This window comes from Diabrotica virgifera, chromosome 7 (genome assembly GCF_917563875.1).
Source record: "Diabrotica virgifera virgifera chromosome 7, PGI_DIABVI_V3a".
NCBI classification, from domain to species: domain Eukaryota; kingdom Metazoa; phylum Arthropoda; class Insecta; order Coleoptera; family Chrysomelidae; genus Diabrotica; species Diabrotica virgifera.
Genome location: NC_065449.1, coordinates 129,789,104 through 129,814,810, shown reverse-complemented (window position 1 = coordinate 129,814,810; position 25,707 = coordinate 129,789,104). Strand labels below are relative to the sequence as shown.

Sequence of the window (25,707 nt, the reverse complement as noted above, 5' to 3'; positions counted from 1 at the left end):
TTTTCTTTTCTTGAGTTTTCCTAACTTCGTTAGGTGTGGTCCAGAGCATTTAACGCAATGTGCAATTTTTCTGCAGTAATTTTTTGTATGGCCATATCCCTGGATTTCTCTTTTTGTATAAGTCACTGTGTACTCTGTTGTTTGCTAAAACTGTAAAATACCTAAAATAAAAACTGGAACTACTGCTACGCTACTGAGTTGTACTGAGTTCTGCCAAGAACTCAGTATTCTTACACTGAAGAACTACTGCTTACGGCTTCTATCTTCTAAGTGAGACTTTGGCTGGTTCTAAAAAGAACCAAACCAAAGCTCGTATTTCTTACATTATATGAAATAAAAACCTAAAAGAGAAACACTATACTACTGGAACTTAACTACGTAAATAAAACAACCGCTTTACTCGCTAACCACCCCGGACCACAGAGTCAGGGAAGGCAAGGTGCAGCGCCCCAGGCTGACGGGACAAGCCCGTGCAGGCCGGAGGACGACTGCGGACTGAGATGCTGAGGATTGGAACCGCCAGCTTTTATAGAAACGTCGACTGTGACGTGCACGACAGCTGGGAATTCCAAAGCCTCGACGGCTGGAGCCTCTGACTCGCGTCAGAGGAGAGAAGGCGGGGCGATGCACATCGAGAGCATAGGCCTCGATGACAATGGTCCAATTCTTTTAAGATAGTTTTAATGTCATTAGCATCAGGTGAAGACCTTTTATGACTACTCGAAATGTTTTATTTTGTTTTAATCTATATGTATGGAACTTGGTTTCTTTCGCTTCTAACTCCTTTATTACAGGCTCATAATGGTCAGCTTGATTAAGTTGGATCTTCACTGTGTCTATGCTTAGGCTCTTTATTGTATACTCGTTATTTGTAATTTTTTAAGTAGTTCGTGTATAGGATTTGCAGTACCTACGTTATACAGTGATGAGCGCAATAATAACCGGCAAAATAACGTAAAAGAGGGAAAACATATCAAGTTGTGAGATAAAAGAGATGAACCTAGTGAAGGTGTTAAATTTAGCGATAGTAACTTATAGATTGACATTATATTGATTGTTTCCCACCTTTAGACGTATCGGACGAATTTAATAAATGCCACTGTCACAGTGACAGTTTTAGTTGATATACTCATCTGATACATCTAAAGGTGGGAAACAATCAATTTATATGTTACTAACGCTAAATTTAACAACTCTACTAGTTTTATTTCTTTTTATCTCACAATTTAATATGTTTTCCATCTTTTGCGCTATTTTGCCGGTTATTAGCTCGCTCATCACTGAGCGTTCCATTGTTTCCTCATCTTCTTTGTTCAGATTTTCAAAACGATTTTTAGTTTCAATAGGTTCTTGAAGCCAGTACTTCGTTATTTTAGTTTACAAACTAAAATAACGAAGTACTGGCTTCATTTCTGTCTTCATCTGGAGACTTTAATCTTTTTTTACTTTGTTTGCCATTCGTTTTTATCATGTTCTTTTTCTGTTGGGGTTACCATATTAGGATTATAATATATTTGTGGTGGTTGTGAGATTTGTGTAAGATCAAAGAGTGAAATATCACACTGAGGTGGTCGATGTCATAGCGCCTATTCATTGTAGCAAGCTGCTTTCGAATATGACACATTTCGAGGAAGGACCTCTTGAAATTTTGTAATTGTCATTTTTTTATGTGTAAGTGTGTTTAAATATAAAATTTGTCGGTGTGTTGGATTCGGCCCTCCCTATCTGTATCACGGGCCGCCCACCGACTAAACCTGCCCCCTCTTTCTCCAGCTCGCGGGTCTGGAACCGCTCTTAGCGAGCATATCTGACCCGTCGACCTTACTCATAGCTTCCCTCTAGTACTTCTAGGGTACTTTCCATGGATTGGTTGGCTGTCCCCGCCCACGCCTCGCCACCCAGCAGTTACGAGCAACTCCAGTCATTCATATTTTCATCTATGCACGCTTTCTCATCCACCCATTCATACTTTCTTTCATTCAAATCCACATTCCTTACTTTAATATATACACACTTACTCATCCACCTATTCATTCTGACATTTAGATGGGGCAGTCTGTGTAGGTCGAATGTAAAGGTCCTTCCCCACTGACTGTCCCAAAACGATACAAAACATGCTATAACATACAAGGAAAGAACTAGAGTAAAAGCAGATGAAAAGAAAAAGCAGATATAGAATTAGAAAAGAAAAAAGGAAGGGAAGAGAAAAGATGAAAAGAAAAAATAGGAAAGAAGCAAAAAAAGGAAAAGAAAACATAGAGAACATAAACGGGAAAAACAGGAAATAAAAGGATAAAATTATTCAAAGAACGATGACTCGTATAGATAAAATTAAATAGATAAATAAATAAATAAACTACGATAAAATAAATAAATAAGTAAAACCGTGTAAAAATAAAATAGGCAGTCAGTGTGGTTTGGATGTAAAGGGTCCTCCACCCGCTGGCTGCCCGCCATGACACAAACACATTTTAAAGAAATAAATATATTAGTCATCCCGTCTGCACAAGCCTCTCCTTCTCTTCCTTGTATTGTCTTGGTGACAAAAGCAATGACCAGGTCGAAGTCTCTCTTGCTATTAATTGATTTTTTTCATTAGCTCGTGTGGCTCGCCTAGCCTTCCGCAACTAACATAGGTGTTCTGGACATTAAAGCTAACATCGGTGTCAGAGACCGACATAAAAAATGTTTCCATTGACACACTTTAAAGCGTAGAGTTGTGTTTACTCCTTGAAGGAGTGAAGTTAAACAAAAATTATACCTATTTTTAATTTATTAAGCCTCTTAAACATTAGCAAAATACCAAAGAAAATAAAACAATTATAGCACATCTTATTTGTGAAAAATAAACTCAATTTTTCCACTGCTGTTTTTTTGTACCTAGCTTCACCTATTACTTCTGGCAATTGTGTTACTAAATTTCCAGCAATTGTTCGTACGTTCTTTCGTTATATTTTCTATTTTTTCATCGAGTATGTCACATTCAACATCGGTGTCTGAGACAAAATTTGAGGATAATTGCATAATCACTTGACATTAAGACTCAAACTTCAACACTAAAAACAGGCACCTGAATCAGGCAGCTACTCATGGCGGCGAAGATACATAACGAACAATTTGGATATAATCGTAAAAACTCTAAGTGGTCCGTCTCACAGACCGAATGTTAGTCACGGAAGGCTAGAGGAGATCCCAGACCCAGTTGCAGCTCGGCATTCCCCGCATGGTACGCAGGGCACACGAACACGACATGCCACGCGTTATCAACCACCCCACACTCGGAACATAGATCGTCAGCGGTCTTCCCTATACGGTGAGTATATTTTCTGAACGATCCATGCTCCGTCAAGAACTATGTGAAGTAGTAGCTGACTCGTCGATGCCGACACTCGCACCACCCCACTTCATCCGGGATCAGGGATCTCGTCCAGACCGCCTTCTCGACTTCGGCTGCCAATTCCCTCTGCCACAACTCTATACTTCTCTTTCTTTCTAATGGTCCTGAACCTATTGGCCCGTTGCTCCTTTGGTACATTCGGACTCTCTCTCCGGCCAGGATGTGCACCGGCACAGAACCAGCCACCGCCTGTAGGGCAATGTTTGATACGGTTCTGTACGCGCTGCACACCCTGATCAGAGGTTTCCTTTGTGCCTGAGAACCATGTCTTTCTTCATTCGGAGGACCTCGTACCATACCGGGGCCCCGTATAATACTATTGATAGGATGGGTTGTAACATCACTGTTCCTTTCTGTGATCCTGGGTCCCCTCTGTTTGGCATTAACTTGTTTAGTGCAGAGGTCCTTTTTTCAGCCTTTCGACATGCTTCTTGAACGTGTTGTCCGAATGTCAGTCTGTCGTCTAACGTAATTCCTAAGTATTTCACGGTCTTTTGGTGTCTTATTTAGGAGCCACTGTACTCGAATAATATGTTGTTTCTGTATCTCGGTCCTCTCAAGATTATCACTTCCGTTTTCTCTACTGCTAGTTTTAAATCATTTTCTTCTATCCATTCCGCGGTGCTCTTTATTGCTTGGTTTACTTTTTCTATTATGCCCCAATCGCCTTCGACTAGTAAGGCCAGATCGTCCGCGTATGCAATCGCCTTTACTCCTCTCTCTTTGTTTACTTCTAGTACCCCGTTATATAAAATATATTCCATAGAGAGGGTCCTTGGACTGACCCCCGGGGTACTCCCGCCGTCATTTTCATCTTTTTCTTTAAGGGGATTTAATTTTAATCCTGTTGATTATTATATTTGGGGATGAAATGAAAAGAAATGAAAAATAACACAGACAAGATTAGGAAGTAAGTCAGACAAATTACAAAAAGAGCAAGATTTTGGTTACCCATACTAAAAGACCAAAAGAACAAAGTCAATACAAAGAAAATACCACGATTAGTAAGTCAATAACGTATCGAGGATAGTACATAATTTATATTTTAGTATTATTTATTGTATTATTAATATTATTTATAATTTAAAATAACATACATGTATAAAATCAGAGTTTTGTGTTAGTTTTGAGAGTAAACTGAATGCAAGACCAAATACTTACAATGCCGGAATAGTATCGTGAGGTTTTTTTCCTTGTTTTTCCTCGTGATTTACTATGGAATCGCTAACAAGAGAATTTTACTGTCACCATTCCAGGTGGTTGTCTTTTTAAAGACAAATCACATGCTGTGATTTTTTTGTGACTGTGACGGATATTCTTTTAAAGTTGATTTCATGTAATCGAATGAACTATCTTTCAATAAAGTCGTCTCAGGACTCATAAATATTGGTAATATCATTTTAAAATCTTGTACTTTAAAATGTATAATAAATGTCTGAATTGCTGATATGAATGTGTCAGATTAAATTAAATTATTAGAAGTTTTTTTTAATGAGCAACAACATTTTTGTTTAATTTAGTAATATTTTGTATTTTGATAACGAGGTCCGAGGTGGAAGTCGAAACGGCAATAAAATCATTTTTTAAGTTAAATTGTGGCTTATTTCCCAGTTAGAATAGTAAATTAAAAAACGAATCGCAAAAAAAAAACAAAAACTAACGTCTGAAAACTATCTTTTTAAAGATTAAACCCAGTCGTATTCTGATACAAACCTTTTTTTAGTTCGACGAAATATTCATATATAATTTTATTAAATTTGTGTCTCGTCAAAGAGCTTTTTGTTGGCTTTTTGTTTAGATAGAACTGGTTATAAAACAAGCTAAATTTTTTTAGCTGTTGTGCGCCACTTTGAAGACATCAACATTTTCTATATTTTTAAGTTGTTTTTGTTTGCATACGGTTTTAGAAGACTTGCTGAAAATGTTGAAAGCGTCTCCACTATTTCCTTTGCCTCACTTGATTGCGTTGACCAATATGTATGTAGTGTATAATAATATAATAAGTGTATAATAATATAATAGTGTATAATAATATAATAATATAAAATGTAATATTGTAGTGTATAATAACTGTAAATACTTAATTTACTTTTATTTTATTTTAGTCTATATACTGATGTGTAAAACCATCGGCATGACCGAGATTGACAAAGGATCCTCATATGGAGTTGGAGCTGAAACACCTCCTAAGAAGTCTAAGTAGACTTAACATTCAACATTAAAGTTTTCAGGTCTCCCTGTGATTAGTTTCCCTCTATCTAGAGTATCTGATGATTAGTTAGTCTTTGTGTCAATACTCATTAAAAACATTTTTCAATTGTAAAAACCTCGGATATTGTACAGGGCTAAATGAAAGTGTTAACTTTAAATTATTTATTTTAATTGATATGAAGTGTAGATATTTATTTAAAAAATCTGTTTATATGTAATTTTATTAAAATACAGATTTTTATAATTGAAAATTTGACTTAAATTCTATTAATAGTTAACTAAAAAAATATAATACTCCATAATGAATACCAAATTAATTATTTATTACATTTGTCTACATTTTTTAGAATCAGATCAGCTTTAGTTGATTGTATTAAACAGATAGGAGCCAGCGCTCAGGCGTAACTGTCTTAAAACTACGATTTGAAACTGAAACCAATGTTGCGCTCGCAACTGTTTTATGACATTGACAGGCAGCGTAGCGAAATGTGGATTCGTCCACGCGACGATCCAGTTGAAACTGGTTTTCAATCAGTCTAAAACCGATTATGTGCGACTCTCCTCCCGTGGTCACAGATTCATTGCAGTTGGCAAAAGATTCTTATTTATTATTTACCTGAACATTTGGAAAACATTCCAAGAGATAATTATTTTAGGATTATTTAAGTTATACTGAAATTGAAGACAAGTCAAAATATCTTGTTTAAATTATTTCAATAGTATTCAGAAGATGTGTTAAATATTATATTTATGTGGGATACAGAATTTATATTAACTGAATGAAAAAGATTGACTGGTATTGTCAATAGTAACTGGTAGACTTGGTTTGACTATATTGAAAACTACTTATACAAAATATGAACTATTGATGTCTATCGTACTTGTATAGAGACGAGCTGCCAATTTTCGAAATTCTTTGTTATAATCAACATTTTGCCGCATTAACATTGTGTTATCCGAAACCATTCGCTTCGTGTACAGGTATTGTTTATAGGCCTGGATCCCGCGTACCAAAAAAAGTTGATTAATAGCAAGCTGAAAATTTGTTAATAGCTTAACCGTGTCTAGTCGGACAAACTTTGATGCACGGGAACACTGGAACAGGGGAAGTTTTAATTGTAGAACAGTTTAAAAATCTGGAACATCAGATTACGAAAACGTTCCATGTATTTTGTCGGACAGAACATCTAACTGATTTGTTACCCTTTCATTAAATAAAAATCAGACTGCTATTAATAACCAACATGATTCCTGTTATTTGACATGTTCTTCGTGTTCCACTCATTAAAATGCCAAGTTGGTGATAAACACCAGTCTGATTTTTGCACGAGAGTTTAATGAAATGGTAACAAATTAATTGTAAGTTCTGTCCGACAAAATACATGGAACGTTTTCGTAGTCTGACGTCCCAAATTTTTAACCTGTTCTACAATTAAAACTTCCCCTGTTCCAGTGTTCCCATACATCAAAGTTTATCTGACTAGACACCGTTAAGCTATTAATAAATTTTCAGCTTGCTTTTAATCAACTTTATTTTGGTACGTGGGATCCAGGTCCGTGGGATCCAGATTGTAAGCTAGTTTTCGTTGTTTGAAAACAGTTGCGCCGTGGACGCTGGACCTAATACAAATATTGGCACAATCGTTAGTTTTTTTAAGTTGAAATGAGGGTACGGTAATAGCTCATTTGAAAGGTCTTTAATACTGTATTCATTGAGTTATTCCTATACAGGGAAAATAAAAAGTAATTTAAACAATAAACGAATTTAGCCATATTGAAGTATATACCTAATACATAATAATTTTCAGCTAAATTAAATGCTCAAAACACCATCCACCGGTCTCTTGACAATAAGCAACACAACGACTACATTCTTCTTGCACATTACGAATAACTTGTTGGGTAATTCTAATAACTTCGTCTCTAATTCGGTCTTGCAACTTAAAGATTTTGCGGTGTATCTACATAAACAATTAATTTTAAATATCCCCATAGAAAAAAATCTATAGATGTAAGAAATTGAGATCTATTGGTCCTCGTTGCTTGCTTTTACTTGGGGGGTGAAAGTCACCCCTGCTCGGGGATGAAAAGACATACGTATAAAATAAGTCCGTAAATGGATAAATTGACTAATTCGAAGAAACTTTTATTCTATAGAGCTTTTTTAACTAAGTCAATACTTTTCGACTTATTTCCGAGTGAAAATATTTATTTTTCAATAAAATGCCACGTTTTCAGGCGATTTTTCGCAAATATCTCAAAAAGTAAGTATTTTATAAAAAAAAAATATTCGCAGCAAAAATGTAGCTTATAAAAAAACGAAAAAAATGGTGTATTCATGAAGTCAATATACCCAGTAAAAGCAAAGTTTTATCTCATCAAAAATACATTCTTATTTGTCAAATTACAAATCGAATATTTCAACCTGAAATAACCAAAAAATGAAGCATTTCGGGGAAAACTTGTGGCAATCTTGGGGAAAGAAAAAGTTGTCAACACATATGGGATTAACAAAGGCTCCGTTGCACAGAATCGGTTAGAGATGAGGGGTGGTTCTTTACATTTTCTTCTTTTGCCCTTTAATTCGTCCAATCTTGAACATAGGCTTCCCCCAGTTTCCTCCATTCCCTTCTGTTTAGTGCTTTCTGTTTCCAGTGCGTTCCTCCTATCTTTTTAATGTCGTCTCCCCATCTCATCTGGGGTCGTCCTCTTACTCTCTTTCCTGTCCATGGTCTCCATTGTTGTATCGTGCTATTCCACCTATTGTTCGTTTGTCTAGCGTTATGACCTGCGAAGCTCCATTTTAGCCTGGCTATATGTTGTCCTGCATCTTTGCCTTTTGTTTTATTTATTACCCAGTTGTTTTGCTTTTTGCCTGTCAATTTTACTCTTAACATTGCTCTCTCCATGGCTCTTTGTGTCTTCATTATTTTATCCATGTTTGCCTTGGTCAAGGTCCATGTTTGGCATGCGTATGTGAGAATTGGGAGTATGCACTGGTCAAACACTCTTGTTTTTAAGTATTGTTGTATTTTTTTATTCTTAGGACCCATTTTATTTTTCCAAATCCTGCCCAGACTAATCTGACCCTTCTTTTTACCTCCGCTGTTTGGTTTTCCTTATTTATTTTTATCATCTGTCCCAAATATATATAATCATTAACCGCTTCTATTGTGGTGTCGTTTAGTATTACGTTTCTATTATCTTGTGTGTTTGTCATTGTTTTTGTTTTGGCAAAATTCATTTTTATACCTATTTGTTCGGATTCATTTGCTAGTTCGGTTAGCATGGTTTGTAGTTCTTCAAAACTTAATGCTATGACTACTACATCGTCTGCATATCTTAGGTGGTTTAGTTTCTTTCCATTTATGTTTATTCCCATGTTTGTCCATTCCATTGTTTTGAAAACATCTTCCAGTGCTAATGTAAATAGTTTAGGAGAAATAACATCTCTCTGTCGCACTCCTCTGTTAATTGGTATGGGTTTTGTGGTTTCTTCCAATTGTACTGTCATTGTTGGTTTCTTACATATATTATGTATTAGCATTCTGTATCTGGAATCTATTCTACAGTTGTTTATAGCTTTTTCTATTGCCCACATTTCCACGCTGTCAAATGCTTTTTCGTAGTCAACGAACGCTAAGTGCAGATCTATATGGTATTCGTTAGCTTTTTCTATTAGTGTCCTAATTGTTAGAAGATGGTCAGTGGTGCTATATCCCTTTCGGAATCCTGCCTGCTCTACTGGTTGATAAGAGTCCAATTTGTGTGTTAGCCTGTTGTTGATAATCCTCATGAATAGTTTATACGTTTGCGACAGCAGTGAGATGGGTCTGTAATTTTTTATGTCCTTTCTGTCGCCTTTCTTAAATAGCAGGATTGTAAGACTTTCGTTCCATTCGTCGGGTATTTCTCCTTTATGTAGACACTGATTAAATAGATTTCTTAATGTTTGTAAGATTTCTTCTCTCCCTTCTTTCAACATTTCAGCAAGGATTCTATCTGGTCCTGGTGCTTTGTTGTTCTTTAATTGTCATAGTGCTGCTTCTATTTCATAATTTTCTATTTTTGGTAATGTTTCTGAGTTTACATTCGTGATTGTTTTCTTGATATATTCCTGAGTGTTGAAGTTTGCGTCTTTCTTTGAGGTGTATAGTTCTTTATAAAACCTTTCTACTTCTTCGGATATCTTATCTTTTCTCCTCTCTTCCCGTCCTGTTTCATCCTTTATTGAAATGAGTAGTGGTTTCCCTAAATTTGGTCGTAAGCATTTTAGGCCCTTATTTCTCTCAATTACTTTCTCGATTTCATTTGCAGTGTGTTTTCTTAGATCCTCTCTGGTTTTTCTCCTAATAAGTTTGTTTAGTTCTACGTATTCTACTGTGTTTCTTTTGTTTTCGCTTATTAGTTTTCGTCTACTTTCCATTAATTTAACTGTCCCGCTACTTAATCTATTTTCTTTGGTTCTTAGTTTTTTGGCAGTTTTCATTCCCGCTTCCAAGAGTTTTTCTTTCATTCCTTCATTAATCTTATTAATTTCTGACTCTTCGTTTGCTACTTGTTGTTTATAGTTTCCCTTAAAGTCTGTCTATATTCTTCTGAGTTTTGTCTTATTCTGCTATGGTCAATAGCCGTTGGTTTTCTTCTAGATTTCTGCGTCTCTAGTTTGCTTATTTCTATTTTGGCTCGTAGTATGCGGTGGTCGCTGCCAGTTGAGAATTTATTAAGTGTAGTTACGTCTTCGAAGATTTGTTAATTTTGGCAGAGGAAGTAGCCTATTTCATTTTTTGTCACCCCATTTGGGGAGACCCATGTCCATTTTCGGTTTGGCTTCTTATTAATGTATGTATTTATTGCATAAAGGTTTTGTTGTTCCAAATATTCTAGTAGTCTTTCACCCCTAATATTCCTTGATCCAAGTCCGTAGTTTCCTATTTTGTTTTCTGAATCTTCCATTTTCTTTCCGATTTTTGCGTTAAAATCTCCCATAACGATTGTTGTTTTTATATTTTTGTCTTCCATTGCTGTGGTGATGTCATCATAAAAGTTACCATTTTCTTCCTCCTCATGTGTTGTTGTTGGAGCATATACTTGTATTAGTTTCATTCTTGTCTTCCTGTTAATTTCTAGTATGATATATCCTACTCTATCTGATATGCTCTTATACTCGATTACATTTTGTTTAATTTTCTCTTTGATCAGAAATACTATTCCTCCCTATGTTTCGTCCACCTTTCCTTTGTAATAGAGGCGATTGCCTAATTCTAGGTCTATACACATTTCTCCTATTTTTTTGACCTCTGACAATCCTACAATGTCCCATTTGATTTTAGTTAATTCCTCTTCGAGTTCGTACAGCTTTTCATCTTGAGCCATGGATCTGATATTATATGTCGCTATATGTATTCTGTTGCATTCCTTCTTTTTCCGTTTTCTCTGATTCGTTCTTGTCGAGCTTTTGCCTCCCCCAGAATCCATGAGGCTGATCGGTTTCCCGATGTGAGACTCCGGATTTCTCCTACCCACTAATTTAATAATGGATGAAGTTATAGGTAGTGTTAACAAAATGAATCAGGGATACAAAATGGGTAACCGAACCATGAGAATACTTTGCTACGCAGATGATGCAATCTTAATAGCCGAAAACGAAGATGATTTACAACGCCTACTACAAAAATTTTAAATAACCGCCGAAAACTATAACTTGACCCTATCCACAGAGAAAACCCAATCGATGGTAATATCCAAGAACCCAATTAGATGTAAATTAGTAGTGGACGACCACGACCATATAATCGAACAGGTAATGGATTGTAGATACTTGGGTGTGGAAATATCTAGCGACAGACATCTGTGGCAAGAAACAAAACAGCAGGCAACGAAAGCAGTGAGAATATCTGGTTTCCTGGGGGATATAATCTGGCGGAATAAATATATCAGTGGCGGCCGGTCAGGGTCGGCAGTGCCGACCCACCCATTTATAGATATTATAGATTTTTTTAATATTCAATTTAATCAGAGTTTATGTCATTTTTTGTACCTATGAAATAAAAAAAGTGTTAGATAATACAGACTAAATTTTATTCATGGTTTTTAAAAGGATTTGACCAATCCGAGCGTTAAGTGATTCCTGCGCATAAGAGACTTTTCAAAAAATGAATGATCCGAGCCATTCATCTGACTGTTCGGCTAGCCGACCCCAGCTCATCCGTAGCTTGACGATTTACACGTGAAACTCAACGAAAAATACAAGTCGATGAGCAACCAAACATACATTTCCCCGTAGGCATTAAGCGGCAGGTACGGCACATTTCAATCTGCCGCGCCGGTTTCATTTGGAAGCATCGGCAGAAATTGTAAAAAATAATCACGCCGTTTTACGTCGTTTAATTGATATTGTAATTTTTTTAAGTTGTCAGGAATTATCACTTTTTATAGATATATAATATCGTATAATCGTTATATCATATAATTATAGATAAGTAACTAATAAAATTGTTTAAGAAATACGATTTGGATTTTCTAATTTACTTTTTGATTCTAAGATATTTAGCGGCATGTCTAAAACAGTACATAATGAACTAATATAATCAATTAGTTACATTTTGAATAACGTTATTGAATCTGAGATTCAGAAAACCATTTGCTTTTCACTAGAAGTAGATGCAACTTCTGATTATCATGTCATTTACAATAATTATTAACTGCTGTCCGATACGCGTTACGTGGTAATATTTATGAGAGGTTTTTAGGTTTTACAGAAGTGAGTAAAAGCAATAAGACAGAAGACGGCGCTGCCGTGATGTCTGGTGAATTGAACGGTCTCCAGGCAAAAGTTAAAACTATTGCACCACAGCTTTATTTACTCACTGTCATGGGAATAGAATGAATTTAGTTTTGCAGGATAGATACTTGTAAAAAAATTAAAGAATATCGTCTTTTCTTGACAGTTTAGCTCGCCCAAACGGACTACTGTTTTAGAACAATTTGTTTCGAAAAAAAAAAAAAAAAAATGCAAACAATTTGTCAGACGCGATGAAATTTTAAACCTCGGTTAGTTTCCACTGTAGCAGATTTTCGTGAACAGCTTTTGGAAGTTTTTTTAAATTTATTATCGAAGGCGACTATTTTGAAAGTTGTGATGTGATATCTTGATCCGTGAAGCAATCGGTTTGAGAACTTTATTAAATGATTACTATTTTAATACTCTTTTAAATATTTTTAAGAAGATGTTTGCCCAAACCGATTTGATATTCATTGTTGTTCAAAATCAGTCAACTGACATTATTTATTCCAAAGATAGAATAAGAAAACTGGTGCAAAATCTCAAAGATTTTTGTAGTGATAGTAGTTTCCAATATATACGCAGTGACGTTTTGGGTTCGCTTGATATTTCCGAACCACCCCAAAAAAGACACAGGCATGATACATATCTCGATAAACGAGTATATTTTGAAATTTTGGATATCTACTATGTATTATGCAAATAGATACCCGTTTTTCGAATTTTGAAAATTTGCAAATTTTTGACCTCTTTGACGATTCAAAATTTAAAAGTTACCTTCGCCAAAGAATTTTCAAGATATTTATTATTACAAATTACTTAAAAATTACGCTGATCCAAATATTTTCAGAAAGTTGGATAAGTTACAAAATATGTGTAATTTTATATAGTAAGCACTGCAGTTCATTACAACAAACTGCTCATCAATTCTCTTATTACCACCAACTTCTGCTTTAAATGAACGGGATTTCTCTCGTCTTAAAAGAATCAAAACATATTGTCAAAACACCGTGAAACAAGAGAGAATGTCAAGTAAACCAAACAAAAAAATCTCCTATGATTTAAGCCTTTTAATTAGATGGTATACATATATGAGGAGACAAAAAGAACTTGCCGACCCTGTCTCTAAGGCCACGAGCCGCCACTGAAATGTATGAGCACCGAAAGAAAAGTCCGCATTTATAAGACATGTGTTAGACCCGTACTGACATACGCAGCTGAGACAAGGGCCGATACAACAAAGACCAAACAAATAATGAGAAAAAAAGAGATGAAAACCCTAAGATCCATAAGAGGTATCACACTCAGAGATAGAATACGAAACGAAGACACATTGAGAGAGCTAGGCATTCAAGACGTAATGAGATGGACAAGAGCACGACGACGCATGTGGAGAGACAACGTAGATCGGATAGACTCTGAACGTATGGCGCAATGGGCGAAGACACAGAAGCCCAACACCAAGCGACCCATAGAAAGACCCAAAAAACGATGGTGCGAGAGCTGGAGCTTCGGATCGCAGCAGAGGCTGTAACAGAAGAAACAGGACATAGTCCTATTACAAGAAGAAGAAGAAGGAAGAATCATATTTATTGAAATAAGAAAACGAAAAAAGAAATTAATGTGGGCCTCTTTCTGGTATTACAATTTATATATAAGAGGTATCCACCATTACAAATAAATTTACAATATTAAGTATCTTTCAATTTTAATCCCATCAAATACTCAACTTTGTCGTATGACAATTTTCGACGAATCAAAAACCAATACATCACTCTGTTTTAAGGTGCTGTTAATGCTTATAGACGGAGAGCTAGAGCCGAAAAATCATCGTCATAAGTAATATGGAGTTTTTCCTGTGAAATGTGTCCATTGTATATTGACAATTATGACCCCTTTCAGGCTGACACCTCAGTGGATACAGGAAGTAGCAATAAGGGATGAAAGGGGAAAGTTAGTGCAGTCATTAAAGGTTTTCACCTCCTATTTTGTTAAACCTCCATCGATTTGCATGAAAAGTGGTGACTAGTTAGAGCATACCTCAAGAAACAAAACTGATTTGGTGCCACTTGCACTTTTACCCTGGTGGTGAATAACACACCATCCCGCGGGTGAAAACTATTTTATTAAAAATAACCCCACAAATCGATAGAGGGACAAATTTTAAGTAAAATTTGTTATATCATGTTATCAAAATAAATCAATACTTTTTGAGTTATTAAATATCAAATATTTGTCTATTTAAGAGCATATGCGTGAAGATACGGATAATAAAAAGAACATGTTAATTAATTGTATGTTAGCAGAATATTATTTTTATATTATTTCGATATTTAATTGAATTTTGTTTCATTATAAACTGAATATGTCCAGAAACTGGGAGGGTCCAATAATGGGTACATTTGACATACTCGAATACAATTTTGCTAAATTTATAATATCGAAATAATATAAAAATAATATTTTAGTAATATACAATTAATTAATATGTTCTTTTTATCATCCGTAACTTCACGCATGTGCTCTTAAACAGACAAATCTTTGATCTTTAATAACTCAAAAAGTATTGATTTATTTTAATAAAATGATATAACAAAGGCTATAGCGGGATAAGATGGTAAAATCTGCACTCGGCTCGATTCTTACTTGGGGTAGGGCAATCGAAAGTACATATTATCTAAAAACCCCCTAACCAAAATTTTAGCTCTCTACGTGGCCCCAGGTGTCCCCTATTGCAAAAAATGTGTTTTTTCGAAAAAAAAAATTTTTGAGCGAACCTTTGCTTTAAAAACTGTGAAAAAATTTGTGAATATACATTGTTAGGCCCAAAAACATAATGATTTTTTTCAAATTTTTTGGATCAAAATTGAGCTCAGGAAAAATTTTTGAATTTTTCAAATTTTTTTAGGTTATGTAGATAATTTTTGGCTAGCTGCGAAATAATTTTTTTTCGTGTGTTTTCTTCCACTCTTTTGAATGGCGAAGATAGATTTGCCATTTTCTCGCCGGAAATTTCTCAAAATTCGAAAAAACCATTTTTTTAGTGTCCCCTCATATTTTTAACATTTACTGAGCGATCCTTTACTTTAAAAAATCTGAAAAAAAATTTGAACATACATTGTTATGCCCAAAAGCATCCTGATTTTTTCAGATTTTTTGGATTAAAATTGAGCCAAGGAAAATTTTTTGAATTCTTCAAAAAACAATTAGGTTGGGTATGTAAGTAATATTTGGCAAATTTGGAAATAATTATATTTGCGTGTATTTTTTTTCGTTTTTTGAATGCCGGGGTTAGATTTGCGATTTTCTCTCCGGAACTTCCTCACAATTCGAAAAATAAAAAAACACTTTTTTGGTGTCTCCCCTCCCCATATTTTGAGCACATAAACTGCATATCAATAAATAACGATTTTTGATATTTTGTTTGTTATTTCTACTGACATGATCAGGTTAGCCGTTTTCAAACCAAAACATGCTCAAAATACAACAAAAGTTCTTTTTTGATAGTTTCTCCCATATTTTAAGCGCATAATCTAATTTATACGTGACTCTTTTAATACTTTTTACACCAAAATATTTTGGTAAAACATCATTTTTTAAAATGAGTTAATAACCGATTCACAAAAATCTGAAACTTTTATTTCATTTTTTAATAGGAAAACAGATGAATTAAGATTATTTGATGATCCAGTTCGTAATTTAAATAGACATAATATAACCAATACTTGTGTAATATCTTAAGAATGCTACGTATTAAATGGATGATTTAATAATCAACCACACTTCAGTTTATGTAAAAAAGCTTTTCAATGATGAACTTGCTTTGGCTTTTGATGGGACATATTTACGTCGTCAAAAATGTAAAAATAATTACCAAAAACTACACAACTATTATGAGAAAAGTAATGGATGATCCAATTGGTATAAGAACTGCATCATCACTGGTATCATGAAGCAAGGTGATGTTTGCATCGTGGACAGTGGTTTTAGGGATGTGATACCCTACCTAAAAATCAAGGATTCAAGGTTCTTATGCCTGCCTTAGAAGGAAAAAGGTCTAATTTAAGTGCGATTGAAGCAAATGAATCTCGCTTCGTCACAAAACTGATATGGGTTTTATAGGCAATCCATAGCATACTTAGCAAAAAATACAAGTTCCTTCACCAGCAATTGGACAATAGACTTATACCAAAAGCTACTTCATGTGCTAAGATTACATGTTTCCTCAATAACACTTTTGGTAAATGCTTATAGTGATAAATATGATGATGGATTGCAGGAGATAATAATTCGAAGAATGTTGGACTCGAAATCAAAGTAAAATACATTAGCATTAGGGGTTAAGACACAGAGATGGTTTAGGCGGCCCACTACTGGGGCAAAACTAACTGATCAAGAAATTGAAGATTTTCCGGAGGTGAATGAAAGGGATCTCAAAGTATTTTTTTCGGGGACCTACCAGTTAGGTCAAGCCATTTGCTACTTAGCCGAGCTGATTGATGGCAATATCATTAAATATAAATAAATATCAATTTGAAGTATGTCAGGATCAAACCTAATATCATTAAAGCTTTAATTATGCCAAGACACATAAATAGTAAAACCTACAAATGTTATGTCCAATACCTACCTAATTCAATTAGGTACGGAGGTATTTTGCGCCATGCGTGTGACTGTGCCAACGGATTAGGAACTGTAGGGCGTAGCGTCCTGTTCTCACATTGCAGCAATCATTTATTATCTTATTAGCAATGCTAGGTATAAGTAAAAAATTATTAGACCAGCAAAAATGCTTTCAGACTTGTTTATTATATCAGATACTGATCCCGTAATAAACGAAGATACTTAGTGACGAAAACTCAAACTAATATTTTAATGTAAATTACAACATATTGTGACGTGATTTTGTCACGCGACTGTTTTCAGCTCCTTGCCTATTTATTTATTGTGAGAGGTTGTTTACATAATTTGATTTATGACCGAGACTTAAACAATTTCAAGTAAGTCTTTTATTTATTTAATAATAATTAAAAGTCAATTCGCGTAATAGTTCACAAATAAGTAAATCAGTACAGTAATAACCCAACAACTGGTGATCAGAAGTGGATAAAATCAACATAAATTTTCGACTTAAATATAGTGTATGGAGGTACCGGTAAAGCGAGACATGGTGTTACCAATGAAGAAAAGCGAGATCTACTCGCACTTCCCGATGACTATTCACTGGCCCATACCATCCCGGCCAGTATCAAAGACGCACGAGGGTTGGCATCTGCCTTTCGAAGGAAGTTTGATCGAGTTGCAGAACTTCAATGCCAACTGCCAGCTCCTGGCAAAGCATTGAAAATCCAAGATGCATCACGTTACCTATTTTATCTGGTAACAAAAGACACTGTCCATGACCAACCTACCTACCAAGATGTATGGGATGCCTTAATTCAATTGAGAGAGCACGTGTTGGAGTCCGACGTGCAAAAGTTAGCCATGCCAAAGTTAGAATGCCGCCAACTAGACTGGAGAGTTGTCCGCAATATGGTGGAAGAAATCTTTAAAGACACCGATGTCCAGGTTTTAGTCTGTTGCAATCCGCATAGTTACTGGTGCGGAGCGAAGACCGTCCCTTGCCACTTTTATACAACTGGGAGTTGTAGAAGAGGGTCCAGTTGCAGATACCGGCATCCAGTTCGAGTTCCGCCAGGGTTCCAGGAGGAACCTTCTTTTAAGGAGGGGGCAATGTGACGTGATTTTGTCACGCGACTGTTTTCAGCTCCTTGCCTATTTATTTATTGTGAGAGGTTGTTTACATAATTTGATTTATGACAGAGACCTTTTTAACAGGTATATTAACCTCGATATTTCTTTCTAGAAAATGCTTATTTGATATTTGTGTAAATAACCCTTCGATTGTTGTTCTAGAATGGGATGGGCTCTTCCGCGATAGTCTTTCTTATTCTGGAACATTGTAATAAAGTATATAAATAGGGGATTTGAAATTAGTGAGTTCAGTTACTAATTTCGACGCGATATTATATTGTTACGTTTTTGTGAACGGGTTTGAAATGTATTTTTAAAGTAGATAAATATATTTAGATATAGATCAAATATTTGTCTATTTAAGAGCATATGCGTGAAGATACGGATAATAAAAAGAACATGTTAATTAATTGTATGTTAGCAAAATATTATTTTTATATTATTTCGATATTTAATTGAATTTTTTTTCATTATAAACTGAATATGTCCAGAAACTGGGAGGGTCCAATAATGGGTACATTTGACATACTCGAATACAATTTTGCTAAATTTATAATATCGAAATAATATAAAAATAATATTTTAGTAACATACAATTAATTAATATGTTCTTTTTATCATCCGTAACTTCACGCATGTGCTCTTAAACAGACAAATCTTTGATCTTTAATAACTCAAAAAGTATTGATTTATTTTAATAAAATGATATAACAAAGGCTATAGCGGGATAAGATGGTAAAATCTGCACTCGGCTCGATTCTTACTTGGGATAGGGCAATCGAAAGTACATATTATCTAAAAACCCCCTAACCAAAATTTTAGCTCCCTACGTGGCCCCAGGTGTCCCCTATCGCAAAAAATGTGTTTTTTCGAAAAAAAAATTTTTGAGCGACCTTTGCTTTAAAAACTGTGAAAAAATTTGTGAATATACATTGTTAGACCCAAAAACATAATGATTTTTTTTCAAATTTTTTGGATTAAAATTGAGCTCAGGAAAAATTTTTGAATTTTTCAAATTTTTTTTAGGTTATGTAGATAATTTTTGGCTAGCTGCGAAATATTTTTTTTCGTGTATTTTCTTCCACTCTTTTGAATGGCGAAGATAGATTTGCCATTTTCTCGCCGGAAATTTCTCAAAATTCGAAAAAACCATTTTTTTAGTGTCCCCTCATATTTTTAACATTTACTGAGCGATCCTTTCCTTTAAAAAATCTGAAAAAAAAATTGAACATACATTGTTATGCCCAAAAGCATCCTGATTTTTTCAGATTTTTTGGATTAAAATTGAGCCAAGGAAAATTTTTTGAATTTTTCAAATAACAATTAAGTTAGGTATGTAAGTAATAATTGGCAAATTTGGAAATAATTATATTTGCGTGTATTTTTTTTCGTTCTTTTGAATGGCGGGGTTAGATTTGCGATTTTCTCTCCGGAACTTCCTCACAATTCGAAAAATAAAAAAAACACTTTTTTGGTGTCTCCCCTCCCCATATTTTGAGCACATAAACTGCATATCAATAAATAACGATTTTTGATATTTTGTTTGTTATTTCTACTGACATGATCAGGTTTGCCGTTTTCAAACCAAAACATGCTCAAAATACAACAAAAGTTCTTTTTTGATAGTTTCTCCCATATTTTAAGCGCATAATCTAATTTATACGTGACTCTTTTAATACTTTTTACACCAAAATATTTTGGTAAAACATCATTTTTTAAAATGAGTTAATAACCGATTCACAAAAATCTGAAACTTTTATTTCATTTTTTAATAGGAAAACAGATGAAATAAGATTATTTGATGATCCAGTTCGTAATTTAAATAGACATAATATAACCAATACTTGTGTAATATCTTAAGAATGCTACGTATTAAATGGATGATTTAATAATCAACCACACTTCAGTTTATGTAAAAAAGCTTTTCAATGATGAACTTGCTTTGGTTTTTGATGGGACATATTTACGTCGTCAAAAATGTAAAAATAATTACCAAAAACTACACAACTATTATGAGAAAAGTAATGGATGATCCAATTGGTATAAGAACTGCATCATCACTGGTATCATGAAGCAAGGTGATGTTTGCATCGTGGACAGAGGTTTTAGGGATGTGATACCCTACCTAAAAATCAAGGATTCAAGGTTCTTATGCCTGCCTTAGAAGGAAAAAGGTCTAATTTAAGTGCGATTGAAGCAAATGAATCTCGCTTCATCACAAAACTGATATGGGTTTTAGAGGCAATCCATAGCATACTTAGCAAAAAATACAAGTTCCTTCACCAGCAATTGGAGAATAGACTTATACCAAAAGCTACTTCATGTGCTAAGATTACATGTTTTCTCAATAACACTTTTGGTAAATGCTTATAGTGATAAATATGATGATGGATTGCAGGAGATAATAATTCGAAGAATGTTGAACTCGAAATCAAAGGAAAATACATTACCATTAGGGGTTAAGACACAGAGATGGTTCAGGCGGCCCACTACTGGGGCAAAACTAACTGATCAAGAAATTGAAGATTTTCCGGAGATGAATGAAAGGGATCTCAAAGTATTTTTTTCGGGGACCTACCAGTTAGGTCAAGCCATTTGCTACTTAGCCGAGCTGATTGATGGCAATATCATTAAATATAAATAAATATCAATTTGAAGTATGTCAGGATCAAACCTAATATCATTAAAGCTTTAATTATGCCAAGATACATAAATAGTAAAACCTACAAATGTTATGTCCAATACCTACCTAATTCAATTAGGTACGGAGGTATTTTGCGCCATGCGTGTGACTGTGCCAACGGATTAGGAACTGTAGGGCGTAGCGTCCTGTTCTCACATTGCAGCAATCATTTATTATCTTATTAGCAATGCTAGGTATAAGTAAAAAATTATTAGACCAGCAAAAATGCTTTCAGACTTGTTTATTATATCAGATACTGATCCCGTAATAAACGAAGATACTTAGTGACGAAGACTCAAACTAATATTTTAATGTAAATTAGAACATATTGTGACGTGATTTTGTCACACGACTGTTTTCAGCTCCTTGCCTATTTATTTATTGTGAGAGGTTGTTTACATAATTTGATTTATGACCGACACCTTTTTAACAGGTATATTAACCTCGATATTTCTTTCTAGAAAATGCTTATTTGATATTTGTGTAAGTAACCCTTCGATTGTTGTTCTAGAATGGGATGGGCTCTTCCGTGATAGTCTTTCTTATTCTGGAACATTGTAATAAAATATATAAATAGGGGATTTGAAATTAGTGAGTTCAGTTACTAATTTCGACGCGATATTATATTGTTACGTTTTTGTGAACGGGTTTGAAATGTATTTTTAAAGTAGATAAATAAATATTTGCAAATGAATTAAATAAGTTAGTATGTAAGTGTAAAATAAATTAGATATATTGTTGTAAAATTAAGTGTTAAATTGTAAGTGTTATAAATTAAACAATTTCAAGTAAGTCTTTTATTTATTTAATGATAATTAAAAGTCAATTCGCGTAATAGTTCACAAATAAATAAATCAGTACAGTAATAACCCAACAATATCTTACTAGGTTGTAATTTTGTAATTATATATTTCATTATCTGGTACTCTTCGGAACTAAAATCGTGTATTATTAGAAAGAAGACAGCACACAGGAGACTTAAAGAGTCCAAGCTGCCAAAAACCAGTTACCTTTACAAACAGTTCTCAGAGCTCCGATCTCAGTCCCAGATACTTGCCAAGCGTGACTATTTAAACTTTACATTGTCTACTGAAAACTCTCTTCCCGGCGGTCTGAATAAGTTTTGGTCTTTTATCAATAACAAAAGAAAATCAAATGGAATTCCTTCTGAGTTATCTCACAACGGTAAAACTAGTTCATCTGGTAAAGATATTGCGAATTTATTTGCTGATTTCTTTTCATCAGTTTACTCCTCTGTTGTTGTTGATTTCCCCGAAGACATCACTTCTTCACCCTTAAACCTATCATCATGTAAACTATCCATCTCTGACATTTACTCTAAATTGTGTAACCTCAATCCTTCTAAAGGCCCGGGACCTGATGGCATCCCATCAAGCTTGCTCAAGTACTGTGCATTTAATTTGGCTCGGCCATTATTTCTCATCTTTAACAAGTCTTTAGCTAGTGGAAGCTTTCCAAATGTTTGGAAGACCAGTTTCCTATTGCCCTTACACAAAACAGGTGACAAAAGTCTTGTGTCCAACTATAGACCTATTAGTATCCTAAACTCTATTCCTAAACTATTCGAATCACTTGTCTGCGATTTCCTTACACCCTCCTTGAACGGTGTTCTTTTGGAACAGCAGTTTGGTTTCAGGCGCCATAAGTCAACTGAACTCAATTTGCTGACATATACTAACTTCTTACTGAACACCTTGGACAAAGGACTACAGGTGGACGCCCTGTACACCGACTTCTCTAAGGCTTTCGACAGAGTTAATCACAATATTCTATTAGAAAAATTGCAGCGATTAGGGATACATGGTTCACTTCTGCTGTGGTTTAGGGAATATCTTCTGGACAGAAAACAAATCGTCAAGCTCTACAGCTATTTTTCCTACGAAATAGTTGTCCCTTCGGGCGTACCGCAGGGATCTCATCTTGGACCTTTGTTGTTTAATGTTTTTATTAACGATATAAAAGACTGTTTCCAATATGCGAAATTTCTTTTATTTGCTGACGATGTTAAGTTTTACTGCCACATTAGGAATCCACTCGACTGTTTAAGGCTTCAGTCCGATTTGAATCGGTTGAATGAATGGTGCAGCAACAATGACATGGTTCTCAACTCCTGCAAATGTTTTCACATTTCATTCACGCGCTCGAAAAGTCCTATCTCTTTCACATACAAAATAGGTGATATAAATATCACAACAGTCACATCCATAAAAGATCTTGGAGTTACACTTGACTCTGGACTATCTTTCAATATTCATATAAGCAATATCATCTCAAAATCGCTTCAACTGTTAGGTTTTATTAAAAGATGCTCCCAAGACTTTAAGCAGTTGAGATCGTTTAAACTGTTGTACTGTGCAATGGTGAGGCCAATCGTGGAATATGCATCTTGCGTCTGGTCACCCGCCTATGAGACATACAACTGTAAGATTGAAAGGATCCAGCACCTATTCCTTAGGTTCGTCGCATTCAAAACAAACCGTAGAGACTGGAATTATATGGATCTTGAACTAGAACTTAACATTGACACCTTATCAAGCAGACGGAAAAAGAAGGACATGTACATGTTGTATAATATTATAAATTCAATTCACGACTGCCCTGAGCTCCTGGAGGAAGTAGGTTTACATATTCCCTCCAGAATCACACGTTCAAGATCTACGTTTCATACTCCCATCAGCAGAACTAACTTCACTGCAAATTCTTTCATCTCGAGGGTTTCTAGACAGGCAAATGCTTGCTCCAATTGTGTGGATTTCTTTGCGGATAGTTCGCGATTTTTAAAAACGCTAAAGGATTGCACCCTCTAGTTTTATGTTCTTGAATATTTTAAACTTGTGATTATATATCTTTACCTGTTATTTTTACTTTTTGACTTGCTTTATTGTCGTAGTGTTTATTGTATCTTATTGTATTTTACGTATATTTGTAATATTTTGTTAGTTCTTCATATCTTCTGTAATGTTTTATTGTAATGAGCTTTGCTCGTAAATATATATAAATAAATAAATAAATTATTATTAAAAAAAATTGAAACAAAAAAGGTTCAATATGAAAATAAACATATATCTATTAATTTAATCCATAAATTATAATATGTAAATGATAATCACCACTCGAATAAAGAAGGCAGCAAAAATCGTTATTGTCACGTATTAATTTAATGAATGCGTGACAAATATCAAAAAAAGAGCGTTTGTTGTATTTTGAGCATGTTTTGGTCTGAAAATGGCAAACCTGATCATATCATTAGACATAACAAACAAAATATCAAAAATAGTTATTTATTGACGCAGTTAATTGACATGCAGTTTATAATGCTAAAAATGTGAGGAGGGGAGACATCAATACTGTTTTTTTTTCATTTTTAGAATTGTAGGGAAGTTCCGGAGAGAAAATGGCAAATCTAGCCGAGTCATTCGAAAGAAACAAAAATATAATTATTTCGAAGTTTGTCAAAAATTACTTACATACCTAAACTTTTACTAACTTTTACTAACCTAAATTTTTTTGAAACATTCAAAAATTTTTCCTGGGCTCAATTTTAATCCAAAAAAAAATCTGAAAAAATCAGCATTTTTTTGGGCGTAACAATGTATGTTCAAAATTTTTTTCAGATTTTTTAAAGCAAAGGATCGCTCAGTAAATGCTAAAAATATGAGGGGGGACACTAAAAAATGGGTGTTTCGAATTTTGATCTTCGATCTTCAAATCGATCTTCGCCATTCAAAAGACTGGAAAAAAATACACAAAAAAAATTATTTCGCAGCTAGCCAAAAATTATCTACATAACCTAAAAATTTTTGAAAAATTCAAAAATTTTTCCCGAGCTCAATTTTGATCCGAAAAATCTGAAAAAAATCAGTATGTTTTTGGGCATAAGAATGTACAGTTACGGTCACTGAATAGTTTACACCTTAATTTTTATATTGTAATACTGTAAAATTGCAGTGTTGCACGGATTTCATAAATGTCAAAGTCAAAAAATTTTAAACAGTCAGTGCTTGTCAGAAGTTTCGCGAGTGTTGAAAAATAAAATAAAACGATATCAAATTCCTCCAAAATAGTTAGAATGCATTTGAATGATGCGCAAAAAGCAAGAGCAATTGCCAAACACGAAGAAGGTTTGGTCTATGGTTACCGATGAAAAAGTATTTCAGTCATATAGCAATGGCCGAGTAAGAGTTTATAAGATGGGAAGCAATTGAGCAGGCATGTGAAGAGTTTGGTGACTATAATATGAGGGAATTGGTGTTATCTATCTATGAACAGAAGACTGCAAAGTTGTATTACAATAATGGGGCTTCCACCAAAAATAAATTATTGTTTATTTTTTATCATCGTTTGTCATTATTTAATGTAAAATAGATGTAAAATAAAATGGTTATTTTAAAACCAGACTTCCTTATTTTCGTTATTAAGACCATAATCTATTTTAGTCAAAAAAACTTCTTTCTATACTTTCCATTTTGTTAAGTTTTGTAATAGTATAATATTTAGGTTTTTTAATTCTAATCAACCTATTCTAGGTACACCACTGGTAACGTCACTTTGACGTAAAAGGTGCGTTTAAACGAGGTAAAAATTAAAAAATCGGCTCCTAGATACGTAAGCCTGTAAACTATTCAATGACCGTAACTGTACATCCACAAATTTTTGCACAGTGTTTAAAGGAAAGGATCGCTCAAAAAAAATGTCTTTCGAAAAAACACATTTTTTGCTATAGGGGACACCTGGGGTCACGTAGGGAGCTAAAAATTTGGTTAGGGGGGTTTTTAAATACGTACTTTGGATTGCCCTATCCGAAGTAAGAATCCAGCCGAGTGCAGATTTTACCATTTTATCCCGCTATAGACTTTT

At 34.4% G+C, this 25,707-nt stretch overlaps 1 protein-coding gene across 1 annotated transcript in view; it reads left to right on the top strand.

The window, feature by feature from the left end:
• LOC126888143 (1-acyl-sn-glycerol-3-phosphate acyltransferase delta-like) overlaps window positions 1–5,859 on the top strand; it is a 491,980-nt gene extending 486,121 nt beyond the window's left edge. The window contains exon 4 of the mRNA XM_050656146.1: window positions 5,503–5,859. Coding sequence (XP_050512103.1) covers window positions 5,503–5,600 — 98 coding nt within the window. The 3' untranslated portion in view covers window positions 5,601–5,859. The remainder of the gene's footprint in view (window positions 1–5,502) is intronic.
• Window positions 5,860–25,707: the final 19,848 nt, after the last annotated feature.